The sequence below is a fragment of the Dermacentor albipictus genome, chromosome 1 (genome assembly GCF_038994185.2).
Source record: "Dermacentor albipictus isolate Rhodes 1998 colony chromosome 1, USDA_Dalb.pri_finalv2, whole genome shotgun sequence".
In the NCBI taxonomy this organism is placed as follows: Eukaryota; Metazoa; Arthropoda; class Arachnida; order Ixodida; family Ixodidae; genus Dermacentor; species Dermacentor albipictus.
Genome location: NC_091821.1, coordinates 395,520,086 through 395,544,062, shown reverse-complemented (window position 1 = coordinate 395,544,062; position 23,977 = coordinate 395,520,086). Strand labels below are relative to the sequence as shown.

The 23,977-nt window shown below is 47.6% G+C and overlaps 1 protein-coding gene and 1 pseudogene across 1 annotated transcript; one reads left to right on the top strand and one right to left on the bottom strand.

The window, feature by feature from the left end:
- The first annotated feature begins 3,657 nt into the window (after positions 1 to 3,657).
- On the top strand, positions 3,658 to 11,938 carry LOC135913670 (alpha-(1,3)-fucosyltransferase fut-6-like). Its single transcript, XM_065446243.1, has 3 exons — positions 3,658 to 3,762; positions 7,985 to 8,067; positions 9,992 to 11,938. The coding sequence occupies exons 1-3, from the start codon at positions 3,748 to 3,750 to the stop codon at positions 11,547 to 11,549; spliced, it is 1,656 nt and encodes a 551-aa protein (XP_065302315.1). The 5' UTR covers positions 3,658 to 3,747; the 3' UTR covers positions 11,550 to 11,938.
- A 3,992-nt stretch (positions 11,939 to 15,930) lies between these two features.
- On the bottom strand, positions 15,931 to 16,112 carry LOC135915085 (U2 spliceosomal RNA; annotated as a pseudogene).
- Positions 16,113 to 23,977: the final 7,865 nt, after the last annotated feature.

Genomic DNA, 23,977 nt, shown 5'->3' with positions numbered 1-23,977 from the left:
GTGTTGTAGTTTCCTGTACTGCGGGTAAAAAATTCGAAAAAAGAAAGAGGAATAGAAAAGAAATAGAACGACTCGGCGACCATTACGCTCCTATAGTTTCAAGGCGAGAGGGCAGGATCCCAGCTGTGGCGAGCCGCTGATAGGTACATCTATTCCGACCCGCGCCGCCGAAATCGAGGCGTATTTTCCTTGTTTCATTTTATTTTACTCCCCCATCACTTTCCTTTATTACTGCACATCTGCCGGCATCGCGTCTCTATGTCTTCTTCTACCGAAAGGAGTCTCTATGTACGCAAAGCGCAAAAGACGCTTATGATGTTCCAATTGCATATGGAAAGGGGGGGGGATTAAATGACATCTTGGCTAGAAGGCGATTTCCCTCTCGAGTACGCGGTATGAGATTTGCTTGCGAAATAGGGAAGACGTAGCAAGCGAATGCAGTGGCCCTTTTACGTCCAGTAAGACCGGGAGGCTCAGGAATCATATATATATATATATATATATATATATATATATATATATATATATATATATATATATATATATATATATATATATATATATATATATATATATATATATATATATATATATATGTGTGTGTGTGTGTATATATATACAGTGAAGCAGACGCGCGTATGAAGCGGTTTATTGACGTTTCGGCCGGGGTCCGGCCTTCATCAGTTTCTGATGAAGCGTCTCCTGGACCCTGCGGTGCGCCTTAACTAATGCGGCTCTGCTTCTGCACCCTGCGTAGCTTGTCCGCTTGACATATTTGCACGGTGCTTATTTTTCAGAAATAGCAGCAACGTACTGTAGCGTACCTTGGACTGAAGCTGAACCAGTTTCCTTGAAACCACCGTCGTATAGTAGTGGGGTTGGCTTCCCTCCCTTGTATGGGAACTGCTTCTTTTCCTCCCTCCTCCCTATAGTTCTGTCTACGTTCCCTCTGGATTCCTATCTTAGTAGAAAGGGAAGCGCTGTAGTTTCTGCAATGCTTGTGATGGGAGTCACGGATAATTACAGCTGTCAAGCGGCTAAATGGCGGAGACCAGGGAGCTCCAGAGGGCATTGTGCACATTCGACGCGCATTTCTCCTCTCATGTATGCACACGTGGTGACAATCCCCCCCCCCCCTCCCAACATGGTGTGCTTGACAGCAGCAGCCACAGCAGCAGCGGTAGGAAAGTCAAAGGAAGAGGCTAAGAACACAAGCTTCGCTTCGCTTTAAAACGGCGCTTCGCCTACTGCAGATTATTCTTGGGTATGTGCACTTACTTCCATGGTGTTCATGCGAAAGGAACGGGTGACGAGTCGGTGGAGGAGGGATTGAGCGACGAAGACGTTTTATGCACGGTTTTTTTACCAGCGGTTTTTTACTGAGCAGGGCGTGCAGAAGCAGAGCCGCATTAATTAACGCGCATCGCAGGGTCCAGGCGACACTACGGAAGCGGTCGACCGTCAAATTAACACTTCTGTGCCCGCCGCGTTAGCTTTGCGACTGTGGCATTGTTAGAGGTAGCGGATTGAATCCCAACCGCGGCAGCCGCATTTCGACGGAGGCGAAATAGAAAACGCATGTGCACTTAGATTTTGAGGCACGTTGAAGGACATCATGGTGTCAGAATTAATCCGGATTCCGCCGCTACGGCGCGCCTCATAATCCGATTGTGGTTTTGGTACGCACAGCGCCATAATCCAATTCAAATTTAATACGTCTGCCTCGTTGCGATGTACCATGTGAGAAAATGACAACGCTCAACCCTCTCAGAGGTTATAAAATATGGGGCACAACAACGCCTCAAGCAAACACCTCTCCCTGCGTGTTCTGTGTACTACGCAGACAAACAGCAGTGGTGCAAGCAAGGTGACGTTTAACGTTAACGCACCACTATCGTATTAGACTAAACGTTGAAGATATTAAACTTTAGCCGTTAACATCACCGCTAATTATCGTCAGTAAATGGATCCAGCACAGAAAGCTTCGTTTACATGGATTCCCATAGTGCGTAGGATCTGCTTAATTTTTTTTATTTGGTGTTTTATAGTTCGCTCCTGTATGTAGTAATTCAACAGCTCGACATGATGTTTTTATTGAACTCATGCACTCTGCACTATTTGTAACAGGTTTGCGAGTGGCAGAACAAATATAAAGCTTGTCACTACTCGCTTTTGGGCTAGTTATTAACATAGATTCGAAAGCTGCACATGAAAAAAAGTTATGCGGAACTCATGCACTCGTGGGCTGTTTGCTTTGGCTGACGATAGTTAGTGGTGATGGTGACGACAAATGTTGCTTAGTGCAATGCGAGAGTGGCGAGTTGATGTTAAATGCTGCCTCGCGTGAACCACTGGTGTTTGTCTGCGTAATACACGGAACACACAGCGAGACGTCTTTGATTGATCCGTTGTTGAACGGCTTTGTTCATAACCTCCGAGAAGGTTAGCATCGCCATTGCTTCACGCAGCGCATTCCGACGCGGCAAAAGCATTACTTGAATTATGGGGCTGCACCTGTCAAAACCGTAACTGCATTGTGAGGCACAACGAAGTTGTGGACTCCGGATTAAGTTTTTCTTGAACTTGCACGTCGTAGATTTAAGTAGGCTATAGTTTTAGTATTTCGCCTCCGTCGAAATGCGGCTGCGGCTGCCGGGATTGAGCCTACGACTTCGAGCAATGCCATAGCGGCAACGCTACAGCGGTGGGCGCAGAAGTGTTAATTTCAAATGCGGCCGCTTCCGTAGTGTCACCTTGAGGCTACGGCGCTTTAACGCGGCTTTGCGCCTGCATGCGCTGCGTGAGTTGTCCGCTTGGCAAATTTGCACAGCGTTCATTTTTTCAGAAATAGCAGAAACCTACGGTACCTAGAACTTAAGTTTATTCAGTTTGTCCGCAACCGCGGTCGTCTAGTGGCAGTTTCCTTGGCTTTTTATGTCGCCTCTCCCCCCCCTCCCCCTCCTCCATGTATGGGAGTCGCGAAAGATGAGTGGCAATACTCTTTTTCATTCCCTCGTTTCGCGAGTGCGTCGGTTCTCCACATTCTTTGCCTCCTTTCTGCATTTCTATTTGCCTCCTCTCCGAGCCTCTGCATTGCTGCACGGTAGTACAAATGTGAGAGCTGGAGTTTCTGCAGCAATGCTTTTAAAGTTGCTTTAAAGTTTATTGTTGCGCCAAAAAAGTAAAATAAAGACTTGGGAAGGAAGAGTACGAAACGACAGATTGAGCGCTCTTCCTTCCCAAGTCTTTATATTCCTTTTTTGGCGCAACAATGTATTCTTTAGATCCCAACCAATTTCTCGCCCAGCAACAAGTTCTACTTAGCAGTGCTTTTGCGGAGGGGGTGAGGGGACACGCATAATTGCACCGGTCAAGAGAGTGCTCCACCTGGGAACTCCAGAGGGCACTGTGCACGTGCGACGCGACACCTGGCGCACATGCGACGTCCCCCTCTTTCCCTTCCCCCATTCTTCAATGCTCTTCCTTTCCCCAGTCAATGAGTAGTGCTCAAATTAGGGCTAAAGAAATGTCTCTTTCTCACCTCAAACTCACCCCTCTCCCCTGTCTGTATATATAAGAGAATTTTTGGCTGTTCAGGCAGTAGACGTTTGGTCAGTGGTCGAAAGAGGTGTCACGGATTTATCCACGCAGAAGTTCGGAAGTGTCCTTCGTCGTGACCGTCGTCGACCGCAGCCACCGGGCCCCCTCCTTCATATCGCCTGAAGCGATTTCTCTGCATAAGGACCGATGGGCCATCTACTGGTTCGTAGCGAACATAGTTTTTTTCCTGTTTTTGATGGTTAATTCATGTGAGTGTAGTGTGCGCCGTGTCTACTAGGCTAGGCCTTTTCCGGTCGCCCCGCACGTGGGGCAGGTAACGCGTTTTCTTAAGCGTCGCATGCAGCCATGTTTCCCGTAGTAACGTTTGGTTCTTTGTTTTCTGTCTCATATATCGATATTTTTTTACTTTTCTCTTGATGTTAAGTCTACTTTGTTAGGCTCTTGTGGGGCTTTTTGCTTACTGACGCACGCACGACTTTGTTTCTTCGTTTACTTGCTTACTGCACTCCACCCCACTGGGTCATGGTGCTCGCATTTGTCTACGCGACTTAGGTGTGTCGAGTAGCCCCATGAAAGAAAACAAATATCGGCATTAGGCCGTCGCTAAACTGAACCCATCCACTTCTTTAATACGCACATCTTGGAACCTATCTGAAGCAAAACTTTCCTGAAGTGAGCGATATAAAAAAAATTGCTATGAGTCAGCCTCTTTCATATCTGCGCCATTGATGTAAAGGAAAGTGGCTCGCGAGCGTGTGCTGCCGCGTACCCGTGCTACGGAATGTTGACAGTGCTTATGTTGATTTTTATTTCTACATTTCATCCTATTCATTTTAAACGTACCGCCCGCTTTTTGGTCGCTCCCCAGTTGAGGGTGTAAGCGCCGTAGTATGGCAGTCATCGTCAACACGTGGGGATTATCTCAAAGTGCTACAGTTGGTCCTTGCGGCTTAGTGTTTGCCGATACAACGAAATTAAAACATTAGGCCACAATCGCACGTAGAATTCTTTCTCGTCAACGCTGACCCGCTATCACTGTAGTGCACTTCGTTGTGTTTGTCGAAACCGGAAATAAAAAAAAGAAAAAGAAATTGCGGCCTAGTGGTTAGGGTATCGGGTTCCCATGCTGGGACAGGCCGAGGTTCTATCGCAGCATCAAGCATGTTATCCATCTTTCTTTTTTTAGGTATGACTTACTCAGAAATATAGCGGCCACCCTGGAAAGCGTGCTATCCCCACCCTCCCAGCAGTGCGATTAGCGCACTGCAACAAATTTTACGCAGCGACACGGCCAGCGCGAACGTGTGGTATTCGCGTGGGATCGGTTGGGCAGCGCAAGAAAAAAAGGACAAATTGAAAATGGCGATTAAAAATATACCTCCTAGTATAGGCCGGATCCTCGTACCTACACAAAGGCAGCATGACAGACTGAGTGGAGCTCTAGCAGCATTTTTCTTTTTTTTCTCTTCGGAGACGGGACATCGCAACCTGCTGCTCTTCGTTACTCTGAGAGGGTTGAGCATAGTCATGGCCTCACATGACACATCGCATTGTGGCAGAAGTATTAAATTTGAATTGGATTATGGGGCTGTACGTGCTAAAACTACTATGGGAATATAAGGCACGTCGTGGCGGAATGCAGATTAATTTTGACAGCGTGATGTTCTTCCACGTGCCCCAAAATCTAAGTGCACGTGCGTTTTCTATTTCGCCTCCGTCGAAATGCGGCTGCCGCGGTTGGGATCAAATTCGCGACCTCTAGCGATGCCATAGCCGTAAAGCTACCGCGGCGGCCACAGAAGTGTTCATTTCACGGTCGACCGCTTCCTGGACCCTGCGGTGAGCCTTGATTATTGCAGCTCTGCTTCTGCACGCCCTGCGTAGTGTGTCCGCTTGACATATTTTCATGGTGCTTATTTTTCAGAAATAGCAGACACGTACTGTATCGCACCTTGAACTTAAGTTTATCCAGTTTCCCCCCCACCGCTGTCGTATAGTAGTAGGGTTCTCACGTCGCCCCCCCCCTCCTGCCCCTTTTGTGTGGAAATTGCCTATTCTCCCCCCTCTCTAGAGTTCCATCTATGTCCTCGCCAGACTCGACGTTAGTAGATAGTAGAAAGGGAAGCGCTGCAGTTTCTGCAGTGTTTTTGAGGGGAGTCACGGATAATTACATCTGTCAAGAGGCTAATGTGGCGATGCCCATGGAGCTCCAGAGGGCTTTGTGCTCATTCGACGCGGTGGGGTGAAAACGAGCTTCTAGGAGCGCCTTTCCTCTGGCTCGCTACTGTCATGTATACCCTCGCTCTGACCCCCCCCCCCCCCCGCCATGCGGTGCGTCTTACAGCAACAGCCGCAGTGGGCCAGTCGAAGAAGCAAAGAAAGCTTCGCTTTAAAAGTGACACTCTTTAACGCCGAGAACGTGTCCAGCTGCATACATCATTCGTCGCCGATGGAAGCGAATAATTTTTCTATTAGCTTGAATTCACAAAGCAAAACTTGTGCCATTTCGGTTGCTCTAAGCAAGAGCGCGCAGGCGGCTTCAATGCCAGCGCACCGTGGGCAGACCGGTCCCTCCGTGCCGGTGTTGACTCAACTTGTCAAGAGATTAATGTGGCCACGTGTAGAGAGCTCAAGAGGCCCTTGTGTGCATTCGATGCGGTATAGAGGTCCAAACAAGTTTCTCGCGTCGCCTATTGTCTCTGCCACGCTCCTGTCATGTATACACACGCTCTCAACCAGCCCCCGACGCGGTGTGCCATACCAGCAGCAGTGGGAAAATCGAAGGAAGTGGCAAAGAAGGCTACGTTCTAATAGCAGTTCCAATTCAACCGCTGCGCCTTTACCACCGCCGAACAGTGCACATGCCTCTACTTCGTCCAAGTGTGTCGATGGTTCGACCTCAAGGACGCTGTGGTGTCTGGCGGTGTTTGGTTATTGTACAAGTGCAAGAATGTAACTTCAAATTACGCTCGTAGCTATTATAGTTAACGCTCATTCCATAAAAATATTGTTCAATATATTTGATGCGAAAGATATGCACCTCGCACCAGTGCGCTCGCTAAACATAGCAGTGCTGACAGCAACGCTAGCCACCTTGTGCTTATCTGTGTTTTCCTTTGAGGCGTGCCCAGATGACTCTTGCGTTCTGCTACCCAAACTGCTGCAGACTACACGGTTGTAGTTTTTTAGCTGCACCAATTTTTTTTAATGATTGCCTATGTCAGATATCACAGTTCTAACCCTTGATCTAAATTACTCGACGAGGCGGCCATTACTTCTACGATAAATAAAAATAATAAATTGAACAATTCACACAATTAGGCTAATTAACATTTCCTAATTAACTACCTTACGCCCCATATTTCAATCTACGAATTACAGCCGCTGAGTTCGCACCGCGTATCCACTTGGAACGAATTCTCTGGACAGCACCAGCTCAAAGATCTTGATTTTCGAAGTACTTACGCCGAAATGCATTGGTTTTCCTTGCTGCGTGCTTCATCGTATTCGTAAATGCACCAGAGAACACATCGTTTCGAAGGTGATGCAGCATCAATTACAAATGCTGTTAAATATGCTCTTGCGTCATCAACGGGAATTGCGCAGATGTTCCAGGTCAAATGCCAACTTTACATCGGGCAACTTATATGAAGAGCATTCACCACGTTTTTATTTTTTTAGGCTTACCACCATCGCTGAATACTTCCATTCTAAGGGTTCGTAATAACATTCCACTCCACGTACAGCATGACTGTAATTGATGCTATGCTTAAGCCTATAGAATATTACGTGTTATGTGAGAAGCTGTACAAAATTGACATCTTTTTATTAAAAAGCATGAAAGCCTAAAACCTCAAAGAAGGCAAGTGCGCCCACCCTCCCCCTAGACACACCGACACGGTGTTATGTGCAATTACAACTCCAATGACTACATGATGCTAACCAAGTTCATCGATAAAGCTCCGAAATTTTGTTCTGTGAAGTTGATAGTTAAACGGAATGTCTTACAACTGAATGTAATAGCCTTAGCGTTCGGAGCTGCAATTGGTGGGAAAAAACACCCTTATTGACTATTACGGTGACACTGCCCAACAAGGTGACCGCGTCTTCACGGTCATTGCGGAAAATAACGTATTGCCGGAAAAATGCGTTTTCTCGTACACACGTCACCCTCGGACTAGCGAAGGATTTGGTTGTACTTACATATTGAAAGAGGCTTGTGCTTTACGCCTAAGGCGAGAAAGACTGCTCTGTGCAGGTGCTATGCATTACCATGCAGTGCCACATCGGAGTAATCAAGTTTCCTGTACAAAGGAGTTCAGTACAAAGAGTTCCTGTACAACAGATATGTTGCCGCGCCTCTTTGAATGAGACGATCACTTGCACCTCGTTGGTTACAACGTCCTTCTCTTTCTCCATGCAGCCCAGGAGCGGGAGCCCGCTTGGCGCTCGTCTTAGCAACAGGAATTTCTATCGCAGCTATCTGGAGAGTTATCACGTGTACAGGTGAGGTGGTCTGGGAAGCTCTGTGAGCCGTGGCCATGACTTTGGCATTTGAAAAAAAAAAATGCAGAGAGTGTCGGCGATGATTGTTAATGTAAACGTATGGTCGAATGCTTCCGTAGGAAGCTATTCGCTTTGCTAAAGGACCGATGCATTTCACGACGTTTTTTTTTTTTTTTGCAAGAAAGATATTTGTGTAGCGTTTCTTGTTTCATTGCGTAATCCTGTAGAGAACAGAGCCGTTACCTAGCGAATCTCTGGCGGTATTATAGGTGGGCAGCACGTGCGCTCGCAGACAAGCGCGCCCTTGGCTTTGGTGTTCCGACCACCAAGCACGAAAATCGCCGAAATAGCCGACTAAAACTAGCACACGCTTAAGACATCGGTCGGGATTCGGTATAGTACGTGGTCTGAGACAGATATGAATGTATCATTAGACTGGCGAGTTGCTCGAGGATGAGTTCAACCATCCTTGTTGTCGCACCTGCATTCGATTTTCAGTATGTTACTTAGGTTTTGCTTCGACCATCCTTCAAGAAGTTCAGCTTCAGTCAGACACAAAACGCTTTGTTTAATGATTACACCATGGGCTGTGTTAAATGATCGCTGAAGAGTAATGGAAATATTATTTTTTCACAATCACAAGATTAAAGAGTTAGCGGTGTTTTATTACACAGCTCGAGCATCAAGGCACCACTCGCCATCTTGATTTTGCCACAACGAGCGGTGGTACTGTGCCGACTATCCATTCTTCATTTTCACTCTGCACAACGTGAAACTCACGCGGAACGTGAATCCACGAGAGTTTCACGAGAGAAGCCCTCGCGGGCATTGGTGGCGCGGCTCTAAGGGGCGGGGGGCATAAAAATTCGTTTGACGCGGGTTTGATCACGCTCAGTAACGGAGAAATTCTAACGTTGTTGTTTTACCTTTCTATTGAATAGCGACGTAAAGAGGCTCAATAGAGACCTAAAGTGGCTTAAATAGGCTAAGAATGCTGTTCGTACTAACAGAGTCCTTGTATCAGTATATAGTGTGGGAACTCTCAGAGGGAGTCATCCCCTATTGCTCTTATTTTCGGAAATACCATGCTGGGGATACTTTTATCTTTATAAGGCTGACATATTTTCGTATTCAAAAACTGTAATTTCCCAATGGAACTTTGCTTACTATTCCCCTTTAGTGGTCTTTTTACTAGAGCCGTTAGTTTAGAAACACATCAAAAGAAGTCAATCGAGAACAATCGATTTCATTGCACGGCAATTGATCGCAATTACTGCATTGCCTCATGCTCATTGGGATAAAACAACCGAAGGCCAGAAAGGCCACAAAATGAATGCTGGCTGTCTCTTCGTTTTTACCCCGTCAGACAACAAAAGCGAGAGCTTACAGCTATACTCTGTTCAACAAACACGTACCTAAAGAAAGAAGCGCACTGTGTCAGCCTGATTGTTTCTGTGTTTTTACTAGGAAAAGCGAAGACAGCGAAAGAACTGCATGCACCCTACTACATCCCACTTTCCACACTGCTAAATGCACGGATCACATTAATTAGTCCTCGTCTTGGCAAAGATTCCTAGAGTTATTTCAACTAGTTTCACGGATCAACTTTGACAACAGAACGTGCTTTAGATGTAAACATGCGTAGCAATATGGCGGAAAAATGATTAGCGTGAAGCGCGGTATCTAAAACGTCTACAAGTCCATCCCCATTTGTCGTCCCTCTTCAATTGTTTCTTTCTTTTATCAGAATTTTTATTCTTTGCAATAACCATGGAGATGTTGCTTTTTTCTTTCAATCGCTCTCTCTTTTTCTGCATTTGTACTTCTTTTTACTTATTTTTTGCCAAATGTGATTAATGGTGCGACCATCGCGTACGGCCTTGTTCTCGCCATGTAATGGAGCAAAACTCCATACTCTTCGCAGCTCGGACGACAGTGACACAAGCGACAACGAGACGCTCAGCTCGACAGGTGCCCAGCCCGAAGGAACTCCAGTGCCACCGGGGTTCCCTGGATATTCACCTCCTGTCGAAGGGCAGCAGTCCAACGGACGCTCCAGTGCAGTTGGCTTCGTGGACATGAAGGCCATTTGGCACGCTCTTAGCACTGTCTTCTGTATTACGTTTTGTTGCGTCTTTGTCATCACGTTATGCGAGATGTGGGCATTCCCAGGAATGGTTTCGCAAGCCACAGAGCTGGCGTCGTTGTGGCGCCCATGGTACGATCGACACGGTGCCGTGTCCCCTCGCATCCTGATTTGGACCGGCCCGTCTTCTAAGATTTCCGAGGCTCCCGGTGCCCACGCAGCAGTACCATGCCTAGCGACAGCGAATACCTCCACGGCTCAACACGGGAACTGGACCGCGCGCAATTTCACCGCCGATGAGAACGTCGACAGCTACGACGTTCCGAAGCAGTGCGCAGTGACCTACGACCGGCGCCTTCTTATGGAAAGTGACGCAATCGTTTTCCACGCCGACCGCGTGAACGTCAGCGACCTTCCCAGAGAACGCGCTACCGACCAAGTGTGGGTGTTTTGGGCGCGCACTCACCCGGTAATGCCGACATTCGGGCGGGAAGTTAGTCTACTTGGCGCTATCTCCCGCTTTTTCCGGGGTAAGCTTTCTCCGTCAGCACTGCCCATCCAGTTGGCACGGGTCTTTAACTGGACCATGTCCCATCGAGAGGACTCCGTGGTTCACATTCCCCACAGGACTTTTGGTCCTGGCGTCCTGTCCACCACTGATTCCCCGACGTCAACCATCAATTCCGGCGATCGGTGGGCCATGGACACCAGGCAGGACGCTGCCTGGATCGCCTCGGACTGCGAATTGGAAAGATACAAGGAAGAACACGACAAGATGCGTTCTAGTCACAATGGCCGGCACTACAGGGGCCCCACGGCACGCCTCATAGGCCTACACATTCTACCCAACTGTGGTGCTGCCCTGTGCGAGTCGCCAGCCGACTGCGTGGCGCAGGTTGCCAAGAACTTCAAGTTTATCGTGGTGACAGCGTCGCCGGCTTGCTTTCAGAGCGTGTACCACCTCGTCTACGAGGCGTTCAAGCACGACCTCATCCCAATCGTGCTTGCGGAGCGCCACACCGTGCTCAATTTCCCACCCAAATCTGTGGTCAACGCTGCGACCTTGGCGGCGCCCGGCAAGCTTCAGTCGCGCCTGATACACCTGCTGGAAGATCCCGCCGAGTACGAGAGTTACTTCGCCTGGAAACGAAACTTCACGGTATCCGCACTCGAGGACGAGCTGTGCCCGCTGTGCGCAGCTCTGCAGGGGAAGACCAGGCCAGTGGCTCCGGCAGGGCTGGACATCCGGGAGTGGTGGGAGCGTCGCGCCAGATGCCAGCACGTGCACTCGGTTGGCATGAGTTTTTTCAGGGCTACTATAGCTGGCCGCGCTCGTTCTCATAACGCAGGGCACTACAGAGCTCCGCAACTGCAACAGGACCTCTTCGAATGCTAGCGGTAATTCTCCTAGGCCTATCAGTATTTGCTGCCATATGTCTAGCTGTAAAAGTAGCTATGTAAAAGCAGCCACGTGTCTCACCGCAGGTAATTGCTTTTTGGGGGCATTGTATTCCATAATGTTCTATGTGTGTATACTGAAATAGAAGTTGTTTGCCATCGTATTTGCGCTAATGTATTAGTCATTTTTTGTGATATATTTGCACTGTCACTTTGCAGCGCTACTATTTTTGTTGCACGTGGTTTAGTGTATATTTCTTCATTTCATTTGCCAGTTCCCTTTTTTTGGCAATATTTTGTAGTCCTTCCCTTCTCATTGTCTCTGTGTTGATGATATGACCGCATTCAAGGTATCGTGTGTGCTTACTTCATTTTTACGAACAATTCCATGCTATGTTCCTTGACATCGTGTGATGCCAAGGTTTGAGCTCTTGTTGAATAAATGAAATGATACAAACAATGTGTACGAATCGATTGGTCTTTGTTATTCGATCCCAGAAATCACTAGTTTAAGTTGCCGCACAGGCGTTTGTTTCGAACGTGCAAGGCATTTATCAGTCTCGTAGCAAGCAGAACGATAGAAGTGAGGACTGTTCCTAATGATACTGCTGCAGGGGAGTGGCGGTTGCTGCGCAGCGGTCACTGCAGCTCCCGAAGCAAACGCATGGGGCACATAGCGGCTTAACAATATTCAGTTGGTCATTATGAATGTCTTGCATATGCGAATTTGTTATTGCGTAAACGTTTAAGCAAGGCACTTTCTTAATTGATAGGGGTGTGCTGATACTAGCTTTTAGACTGGATCGAATGTACCATCGCCGTCAAATGTAACTCCAGTAGCGGAGCGCGTGACCGAAGCATGACTGCATGCTTCGGCCAATGCTTGCTGCACTGTCCAGTCTTCAGCATTGACTGGCGCGCACATCCGGTTTGACCGCATTGCGCGATGATGCTCCCCACATACCGCGATATTACAGCATGGCTAGTTTCCAGCGCATCGATTTCCGTAAGCCAAAAACCGTGGGCCGATCCCGAAGATAGTACATACATAGATAGATAGTACGTTGGTACATACGAGTCCAAGTACGCGCAAGTGGCACGACTAGCCTGTCGAAACCTGCACTGAAGCGAAAACATTCAGCGCACACACAGGTTTATATCTGCAGAGAGCGCTTTATTTACACATAAAAAAACGGGCTCCAACCCATGCTGGACAGCGAAGCTGTAAACGACAACTAGAACGATTATCCATTGCGACGTAGGTTGAAATTATTTATGTGGCGACAGTCACATGCACTCTACCTAATTGTTAGCCGAAGACCTTTCGATGGCCTGCGAGTAGGCTTGCGCAGCTACATCGTGCACCAGCGAAGGGTGGACCAGAGAGAAGAGAAATTTGCAGCGCCTCGTATGCACGCTGCTCTTCAAGAGTCTTCACTGTACGTGGCCTTCCCGTTGCACGATTACAACACAAATCATTTGCTATAGGCGGGTTCTTCTTTTACATATGGAAGTGTAGTTACGTCACTCCCTGCTTCGTATACGCAACAGTCAAGCTGTCGTAGCCGCGGCAGCGTGCGCAACAGTAATCCTTACCGGGAAACGTATGCGGGGAGTCCTACGTGCTTCACATTGCATGTAGGCGCAGGAGCCTTGACTATGCACGTGCTTCGGATGCTTCTTTTGAGTTAACTACGGTAATGCAATCTCGACATATCTCAGTATGCATCGCCTCAAGCCAAGAGTTTCTCACTATAGTGAGAAAGTATGCCAGGAGCAAACTTCAGAGAGCCTGCACAGCTTCATACTTATAACCATTCGTGGATGGAAGCAAGCAGCCAGTGACTTCACATTCATCGACGAGTATCTTCATTGACTAGTATCTGGATGAACTAGTATTTTGCCCCGCAAGATGTAGTCGCGCATCAATCGCACGGAATAGCATTTCAGCCTCGCCTTCGCGACCATGTTAGTTGATCTTGGTTTGTGCGTATGACGCGTGCTGTGCTTGCTTCCCTACACGACAAAGATGCCGGTGCTAGGCTATGGTGCACCACGTCATGGGCTGTAATAGCGTGAAGACTACAATCGTAGCGCTTGAAGCTGGCGTCTCAACAGCGTGCTTTATGCAGAAGGAGCACGTAAATATGCGCCAGCAAAGTGGCTCCAAAGTGTGCACTAAGCGTAGAGGAGATCCAGGCCCGAAAGAAGCGTCGCGCGGAACAGGAGCGTCTTCGCTACGCAGCGAAACATGGGGCAGACCGAGAATGTATGCATAACACGTATACATACAGCTATGGTAATTGATTGAATTACGTACAGCCCCCATAATTCACATAAAGTTTAACACTTATGTCACGATGCGACGTACCGTGCGAGGCAATGATAAGGCCCAACGCTCTCAGAGATTACAAACAATAACGTGCGACACCGGCTGAAGCAAACACGTGTTCTGTGTTCTAGGAAGACAAAGAGAAGTGGTGCACACAAGGTGACCTTTAACATCAGATCACCACTCTCATATTGGACTAAACACATTCGCCGCCATCATCGCTAATGATCGTCAGTTTAACATCAGATCAACACTCTCGTATTGGACTACGCTAATGATCGTCAGTGAAAGCGAACGGCACGTAGTAAGCTTCGCTAAAATCGATTCTCACAATGTGTGGGACGTTCGCCGCCCGCTGCCGGAGCACGCATGCCGAAGCCGTTCTGGCGCAGCGTGGCGCAATTTCGATCAATTTTGTGCGTTTGGTGCAAGAGTTTGCGATGGTATCAAAATGGCGCAACTATTGCAGAAATTCCATTGCTTGATGCAGGCAAATGTGCGTTTACAGAAAGCTTATTTCTACGTAAACGAAAAGCATTGCAGGATAATAAGTCTGTCGAACGGTACAATGCCACTGCTATATAGATCTTATCTCACACAACCTGCGTTGTTTGTCTCCGTATTTGCGCAGCTCTGATGAACGTATTTTATAAACGCTAAAAACAGTCGCAAAAAAGTAGAAATTATGCTTAAGCGATTAGTGTACTACGTGCGTCTTTTATCGTGCCTCTTCATGATAATAATCAAATTTTAACAAAATTTGTGTTCTTCTGAAAAATTGCAGTCCCCATTCAGTCGCCTGGGAAACATGTTTCCCGTATTACCGAGGCTCTAGGGGTTCTTGATGCAAGTTTTGTGGCACGAAGCATAGGCAGCAATTTTCCTCATCGCTTGCCCTCGCTTTCTCCTGCAGCTGGTGTATTAAAGGGTCCCTCGCCAGATGCGACCATGTTGAGCTTTTTGAGCTGACACGCGCAGTGAACACAGTGCGCTCTAACGATTGTGTCTGCTAAGCATTACATTGCTGTGCGCCACGGAAGGAGCTTAATGTTTTAACCAAAGGCCGTTTACCCTTCTCCTCGCGGGTGCCGCGCTCCCAGCCGGAGATGTGACGTATATGCGCAAGTGGGCCTACGTACACGTATATGTGGCGTCGCTCATAGTGATAAGTGGCTTCGAGAACGAATAAGGACAACACTGGAAGTTAGTCAACCAAGGGAGCAGGCTGGCTTCAGCAAAGGTTACTCTACAATGGATCACATCCATGTCATTAACCAGGTTATCGAGAAATCCGCAGAGTACAATAAACCTCTCTATATGGCTTTCATATATTACGAAAAAGCATTTGATTCCGTAGAGATACCAGCAGTCTTAGAGGCATTGCGTAATCAAGGAGTACAGACCGGTACGTAAATACCCTAGGAAATATCTACAGAAATTCCACAGCTGTCTTAATTCTACACAAGAAAAGTAGAAAGATATCTATAAAGAAAGGGGTCAGACAAGAAGACACAATCCCTCCAATACTATTCACTGCGTGCTTAGAAGTATTCAAGCCATTAAAATGAGTAAAGATCGACGGCAAATACCTCAACAGCCTTCGGTTTGCCGATGACATTGTTCTATTCAGCAACAATGCAGACGAGTTACAACAAATGAGTCAGGACCTTAACAGGGAGAGCGTAAGAGTAGGACTGAAGATTAATATGCAGAAGACAAAGTTAATGATAAATAACCTGGCAAGGGAACAAGTGTTCAAGATCGCAAGTTAGCCGTCCGTGGAGGAGTACGTTTACCTAGGTCAGCTAATCACAGGGAACCCGGACCATGAGAAGGAAATTCACAGAAGAATAAAAATGGGTAGGATCGCGTACGGCAGACATCGTGAGCTCCTGAATGGGAGCTTGCCGTTACCATTGAAAAGGAAAGTATACAATCAGTGCATTAAATTTTAGAGAAACAATAAAACAGACAAACCTAGTCTCTGCGTGTTTTACAGCGAAGCTATATATGGTTCGTTTCCAGCGGATCGATGTGCGTAGAACAAAAACCGTGGGCCGATCCCGAAGATCGTGCGAAACCGGGGCGACCCGCGGCGGAGGTGAAGCAGGCTTCAAGTACTCCGCCATCTTGCAAAAGTAAGTATAATATGTTCGGTCCAAATACAACTCGTATCGGATATTAAGCTGACAAAAACAGACACTACACTTTGACCCGCGTCGGCCATATCTACGTTCGCACCGTCCTCTCTTTGTCGACGTTCCAAACGCCTGCATTTCTCCTTTCCGTTCCTTCCGTTCTCCCGCGGTGGCAGTCCCGTCGAAATGTCATGCACGTCTTGTTTCCTCCGGCCCTCGGAGCGGAAGTCTCGTTGTCCACGCGAATGTACATAAAGATCACGGTAAGTTATTCCGTACCTATATCAATATTTCTTTGTCGCCTCTGTATATCGTATGATAAACGCTTTCCCTGGCTATCAACCTTCACAGAATGGAATGGCTCATGATTTTTACAGCGAAGCTTTTTATGGCTGGGTTCAACCGGATGTAGTCTCCATGGGAATAGACTATTTTTCATACGTGGGCCGACCGCGAAGATTGTGCAATACCGGGCCGACCAGCGGCGGAGGCGCAGTTCGCCAGTAAGGGGTGCACATTCACAGCTTCGGTGGTCATCCTTCCTCACAGAGAGGAAGAGCACTGAATTTTTACAGCGGAGCTGCTAAGCTTTTCGCAAGTCCGTTTCGTGCCGACCGAATCCTCGGCCCAGCATGCGCGTCGCCGGGCCACGCAGCCTCCTCGCATCACACACACGTGCGTAGGGCCCAGTCTGGACACGGCACGCTTGCTCTTCCCTCTCCCAAGCCGAGGAGAAGCAAGTGTTCGCTTAGCCGTGAGTGGGCACGGCCTGCCGTGCGACACCGTGAGTGAACTCCTGCACCCCTCGGGCAACCCTTCACGACACAGGACACTTCTACGTGCGCTCCTGACATTCGCCGAGGCTGTCGGCCTCGCCGACCGCCTTTAGCTCCATCACATTTCCGCGGCGTGCTGCTCTTTCTGGTGCTCTTTCTCTCCCCCTACTTTCATTCCCTACCCCCTGTGCAGCGCGGTTGAGGTGTCCTCTGCTGAGAGACAGTTACTGCGCTGCACTTTACCCCAACCTTTCCTTCCCATCAAGAATCTCCTTCTCTCTTAGCCGTGACGTCACTGATAAGCTATAAAGATCTGACAGACGGCGCGCCGACGGACGTGTCGCCTCTGAACACGCGTGCACGGACCGAAGAGAGGCAAGACTCCCGAGAAAGAAGCCGCCTATACAAGGAAGCTCGGCGTGCGGCTCAGCGGGACTATGTACGATCGACGAAGGAGAGCCGATCCTGCCCATATATATCGCCGAGGTCGCCAGCGACAAGCCCCGTCGCCGAGCCGAGGGTCCCGAGTAGCCAAGCCACGCACAACATCGCAAAACTTGCCAAACCTAGCAACACTCGGTGCGAACCTAGCCAAGCCATGCATAACCTCGCAAAACTTATCAAAATCTAGAAACACTTAGCAAGAGCCGGACCTAGCTCCGCTGTGACCTAGCCTTGCACCACTAAGGCAAACTGCCCACATTTTTTTTGTGTGTTTTACTTCGTACTGTAGCAAGAGAGATGTATTTTCGTTTCGTCTGCTTGTTCCCACGTCGCGCAGTCGTGCGCGCCAAGAACGAAACTATGTCATTTGCCGCCGTGTTCCAGCACGCGTTCATGCTCTGTGATCTGCTTGTGTCTGTCTGACTCAGTGTTCGTATAGCGACCGCTTGTTAGGTGCTCTTGCGCACAGCGCGCATAATCGTGCGCAGGGCGAGACGAGACTAAACTCAACAGCTCGCGCGCGCCATCGTCACAGCAGAATTGCGCCGTGAAGCAGAAAAGGGAGGAAAAAAATTAAAAAAAGGAAATGGTCGGGCCTGTGACGTATGCGTCACGCGCTCCTCGAGCTCCACTATGGGAGAACGCTGGGAAGGAATTTCGCTTGCTGAGGTTAGACGGGGCGAGTAGGCGCTCGCTACCTGTAATCACGGGTTTGCGAAGCACTTAAATATTACTGTCTCGGCAATTGATGAACAAATTCGAAAAATTCTTGCAGTGAAACGCTCCATAGAGGGCGCGTAACATCTTCCAGCATATAACCGAAATTTTTATGTGGCCTGATGAGGGGCCCTATAAAACGAAGCTTCCTTTGCCTCTTCTCCCGACTTTCCGGCCGCTGCTGCTGCTGTGGTCTTCCTCGGGCGCGCCGCTGGGTTTCTTGCACCACCACCAGATAGCGCTCGCCTCCGGTTATCTCGGTCGATTTATGCACCTCTGGCCCCCTTGAAGCGCTTCAGTTCAGCGATAACAGGGGGAAAATGAACATGTCCGCAATTGAGATTAGTAAGAGGCGATTGGAAAATTGGTGGAGGTAGGGAAACGACAAACGACGGAGGCGTACAAAAAGTTCCCAATAGGGGTTCAAAAGTTTAGCGATGGGAATATTTCGCGGTTTCTTTCTCCTTCTTTTTTTCCAGGAGGACAGGAAGGACATTAGGCAATATAATAACAAGAGCTTGGTGGCGTAACCCACCGCCCAGTTCCAAAGGGGACGCTCATAGCATACATCCAACCATCCATCCCGTCCGGTGCCACCGCGGCAGTGTCACAGTTAGCGCAAGCTGTATAAATATGTACGCATCAGTGTACGCATGGTAGCGAAGTTCCCGTAGAAGCCCATACGTACTGCATTGGCGGCTTGTGGAGGCATGTGTGTATAGTGTATTTAGTACACAACAATTTGCAGCAGCCGGTTTGTGCAACTGAAATCAGGGGGCACCACCGGCGCGCCACGCCTTTTGGACACCCCTGGCCTTGCGCAAGTATACCCTTGCTCCGTCGCGAAAGCGTGGCCAGTGGCGTCTGACAAGCGCCGTTTGCTAAACGCTATAGGAGAACAGCTCCTTAAAAATAAGACACGATGAAGATGTTGTTATAATGAAGAAAAGAAACATTCAGTTTACCCCCCTCTCTCGTTACCTCCTTCATTCGCTTTGTCTCTCTCATTTTCTTTTTTTTTTTGTCTACAGATCTCCTGACCTCCAGACGTATCTGCTTTTCTACAAAGTAACAGTCTTACCACTCTTGTCAGCGGCCCAGACTTCCAAAACGGTTGTCATATTGCTTACTTATTGGCGTTAGTGTCATCCGCAAAACTATATATCTGAAAAATCACGAGAAAGAGGCTCTCCCTCGAGTGCATTTATTCTTCTGTTGCGGCCACGAAAATAATTAGTCACCCTTGATTCCTTAGAAGGCCACTTTGTGTTACGGTTCATGATCTCCCGTGTTGCTTGAGTTTTGCTTCAATGACGTTGCTTCTGATTCAGTCTGGCATCTCCCTACTATATGAACAATAGGCTAGTGTTAGGGAACAAAGCCTTCTAATTAGCGCTCTCTGAACCATGCGTCGACTGCGGACGAAAATTCTGACGCCTACAAAGGACGCCCGATCGCTCATCATTAGTGTAAAACTCTGTAGCCGCAGGCCAAAAAGGAAGTAGGTATTTCTTGTTTTGACCCGTGCCGAAGTGCCCCGTGCGTGGTTTCCTTTTCTTCTTTTCCCTTTTTTAGTTCCCCTCTTTTTCTCTATCCCCCCCCCCGCCAAAAAAATATAAGAATGCTTAAGCGGGTGCAGCTGTTCCGAAGCGTCTTTCCCAGGCGTTCCACGGAATATAATTTGTCTAGGCCTCCGCAGGAGTGGAGGCTTTGTCCGCGACAAAGACAGCGCGCTGTAAAGTAACGATCCACGCGATCGCTCGCGGAGTACGGGCGCACGAGAAACAAAAGCGGTCACGTGTCGAGCGCGCTTGCAGTACCGGTGGCATCGCCGCCTGCTTTGTTTCGTTGCCTCCCGCGGGCCACGTGCTATTAGCAAACGCTTCTACCGTGTCGAATGAAGCCAATCAGGAGCAGACGCCTTAGAAGAGAGGCGTTTTTTTCTTCTTCTTCTTCTCCTTAAAAATGAAAGGCGTGGTTAGCTTAATTTTGTTGTCTTAAGACGAGAGAAATGGGGGGCGAACATGCGAACAGTACTAACACGGCACAAGTAGGTGTTGGACTATCAACACAAAGAGATAAGCAAAGAGGAGGAGGCCGTTAGCTTTACTGGGATATAGTTAAATGCCTCCCTCACCGTCCATCTGCATGTTCAAAGACCAACCGCAACAAAATGTTGTATCCCGTAATGAAGCCTAGTTTTAGATGATGTATATATAAAGCAGCCCTCAGTGCAACATATGACGTCTGAAATACGAGCGGGAGGATCGCGAAACGCTCGCAAAAGCATACCTTTTTTTTTATACTGAAACTGAAAAAGAATAAAAAAACGTTGCCATTACCGCTCGTTGGTAGTGACGCATGACCTAACGCAAGGCTCCTCGGCAGGACCTCCGCAATCTCGGAGGCCAGCCGGAGCTCCCGCGGATGCCGCGGCGCACTGAAAAATCTCGGACGCGGCCTGCTGGGAATGACGTCATAGTTACGTCACCAGATGCACACATCGTCTGCTTAGGTGCTGTTTTAAAGGCTGCAGAAATACTATACAATTACCATCTCCGCGGTTTTGCCAAGATTGGTTCAGTGGTATATACTGTACGCCAAAGTGAAGTATCGTTGTAGTTGTTCCTTAGGAATCTGCATATTCTTTATTTTTATTATTTTTAATATTACTATATCGTTAGTTTTCACAGTGCGCAGTGCTTTCTCTTCAATTTATCGCTGTATAAAAATACAATGCTAGAGTTTAACGTACCAAAACGCTGATTTGATTATGGGACACTCCGTGGTGGACACTCCGGGCTAATTTTGACCACCTGGGGAGCTTCGACAGGCACCCAAATCCAAGTACACGAGCGTTTTCGCATTTCTCGCTTATCGAAATGCGACCGCCGCGCCCGGGAGGGAGCCCGTGACCTCGAGTTTAGCAGCATAACGCCGTATCCAATAACTCACCACAGTGGGCAGTGTGTAGAGCTGTAGCGAGATATAAAGCGAGAGATAAGAAGAAAGAAGAAGCATTTGCTTGCTGCGGTAAAGCTATAGGGAAACGATGAAGCCTATTTTATGAGAATGTGGAGAAATCTGCCCAGCGGTCGATTTAGGCAGCACTGGCCTCCTTGGAGCCCTTGGGTTCAGCGAAAGGAGGGGGAAAGTAAACATGTCCTCGATAGAGATTAGTAAGAAGGATTGGAAGATTGGTGGGGAAAAGTAGGGAAATGACAGAAAAGCGAGACGTACGTACAAAAACAAAGTCTACAACAGGGGGTCAGAAAATTTGGTTATGGGAATTCATCGTGTTTTTTTATTTTTATTTTTTTAAATCTAGGTAGGACATTAGCTAGGCAATATAATAACAGAGTTTAGTGGCGCAACCCGCCGACCCGTTCCAGAGGGGACGCTCATAAATAACATCCATCCATCCATCCAGCACCCGTCCATCATTTCGTTGTCCCGGCTTCTCAGAAATCCAGTTTACCTCGCTGGCAAGGTCGTTGCCCCCTGCTTTTTCTTGGAATCGAAGCGGCTGCCCACTGGGGCGCCACCACAGCCACTGGGCAAATCTGCTTTTACTTTTGAATAAAGCTAGTCGACTCTCCATTCTTAAGCTGTCAAAACGAGTATTCCTTGCCTCTGCCAAACAGAGCTCCCAACGGTGCTGTGAAATTTTAGCGATTATGGCTTGGCGTCGCATTTATGAAGCCGTTTTCGTTCCGCAATGTATAGGAGGATAGTGCTGCGTGTGACCACTGCGGCGACGATGAAACTATAGAACACGTTCTTTGTCATTGTCCCCGATACAGCGGACACAGGCAGTCACTCACGACCGCGCTGGCGCGTTTTGACGACCGGGCGTTTTCGGAGCAGAGCCCTGGAACGCCGACCTATATCACACCACAAGGCAGGGAAGGCACTCTTGAAATTTTTACGTTCGAGTGGCCTATTGGAGGGAATGTAATTCTCATAGTCATTCATTACCTTCCCTGCATCCTTTTTTCGTTTCTTTGCTTTTTCTCTCTGCTGTTCTTTCCGTCTTTCATTTCCCCTCCCCCAGTGCAGGGTAGCAAACCAGAATCACATCTGGTTAACCTCCCTGCATTTCCCATCCCGTTTATCTCTTCATGATGCTCGCAAGTTGGTTAGCATCTGTTCGACGACTTCTTATGTTTCAGCCACCGAAGTGGCTCAGTAGATGTGACGTTTTGCTGCTGAGTAGTAAGTCGCGGGTTCAATTCAAGGTCGTAGAGACCTGTATTGTACTTGCACACATTTGCTAGAGACGAGCGTCCATATTCATTTCAAAAATAAATTCGAACAGGGCATCTGTCGCATGTTAAGGGTGCTCGAAGTCCATGCGGTCAGCTGCACCACATTGAAAGAACATGCAAAGCCTATCTGTCATAATTTCTCTGAATGATCGCACTTACATCCGAGAGTCTTATGAAAGTATCGACCAGCTCACGTATGCCGTAATTAATGAAGTAGCGCTTCTTGGCTACGCCGGAGCCAAAGTGGCAGATAGATGCAAGCGCCAAGTCTGTAACGACGCTTTTATTGATCGTTCGAGTTGTTCCAAAGACGTTTCCTAGGGGTATTGATGAAATGGAATACCAAGTCTTATAATGTCATAACGGGAAAACTTCCTCTCTACAGGTTCGCCGACAATGTATCCCTGTAAAATACCAAGTTGGAAAGCTAAATAATGTGCTATTTCTCTGTTAAAATATACGCACCAAACTCCAGCACGGATGCGCCAATAGAGGTTAAAAGTTAACAGCTGAAAAAAATTGTAAATGATTTACACCCACGTGTTATTTCTGTTACACATTCAAAGACGAGTGTCATAATATTTCAAAAATTAAAAAGATTGAATATTGAGCCCTATGCTCCCTGAATGCGGCATGAATCGCAGTTAACTCACAGAGTTCTTGGCATAAGAAGGGATGACAACAACTATATAAAAGACATCCCGTGACGGAAAAATATTTACATTTCCACAAAGTTCATCGCACTGAGAAGAAGTTGAGATTGTCTAACGGGTACTTCCACATTGCCTCAGATTCAGAAGTATTACCTCTAGAGTGGTCACTCCCGCTGAACTAAGCGGTATTCTCAAGACGTCAGATAGACCAATATGTCTTGTATTTGAGACAGCAAACACTAAAGTTATCAAGCCTTTGCAGAACCTTCATCGACTACAGCAGCGACCACAGGTGCAGATAGCCGATGCGCTTACCGGTGCGACATCCGAATTCGAGACCGATGCAGAAACTGTGGTAGTCCCTCTGCAGAAAAAAAAATAAAAATACTGAAGTCCCACGTATGGTTCTGGAAGAAAAGATATCTACTTCACAGCAATGGTGAAAATGAATGTTTAAGACAATGGCTTTGTAAAAGTCTAAAATATTAAAGTGCAATATTAAGCGGCGGGCACCGGTCGAACAAAACCAAGAAAGACATGGTGACGGGATTGTTACAGGCCTAGGTAACATTACAACGATCTAACATTAAAAATCATCATTATCATCATACGCATGCATCCCACATTTTTCGTAATCAGCATCTTTTCGCCAAGTTGAGTCTTGCTCACTTTCACGATGAGACATCGCCTTTCTATTCTTAAGGTATTCTAGTGCGTAGTTGTATTTGTATTTCTATCTTTTAAAAGGCTTAAGAATAATAGAACCAATATGGGTGGTCATTTTCTCTTAGCAACTCCATGCAAGCGTGCGCTATAGTAAGAAGAAAGAAAACGACAAAATGAATTCCCACTAACGAAATTAAGCGTACAGGAATGCAAGTACGTACGCTGCTAAAGTTTGCTCGCTTTTCCTCTTCGAGTCTTTGTGTTTGCTTGCAGTGATCGCATAGTACTTAATTACTTCTAATCTCAAGCTCCCGTCCTAATGAGATTTCCGTGCCTCTTAGGAGGCTCGATTACCTAAGTCCTCTTGGTCAATCACTATTTTGCCGGTTCTTGTAGTTTTTTTTCTTTCATTCTACATTATTTCAGCGTTCT

Coding starts and splice junctions, on each gene's coding strand:
- LOC135913670 (XM_065446243.1), top strand. Junction 8,068..9,991: donor GAGAGTTATCACGTGTACAG/GTGAGGTGGTCT, acceptor TACTCTTCGCAG/CTCGGACGACAGTGACACAA.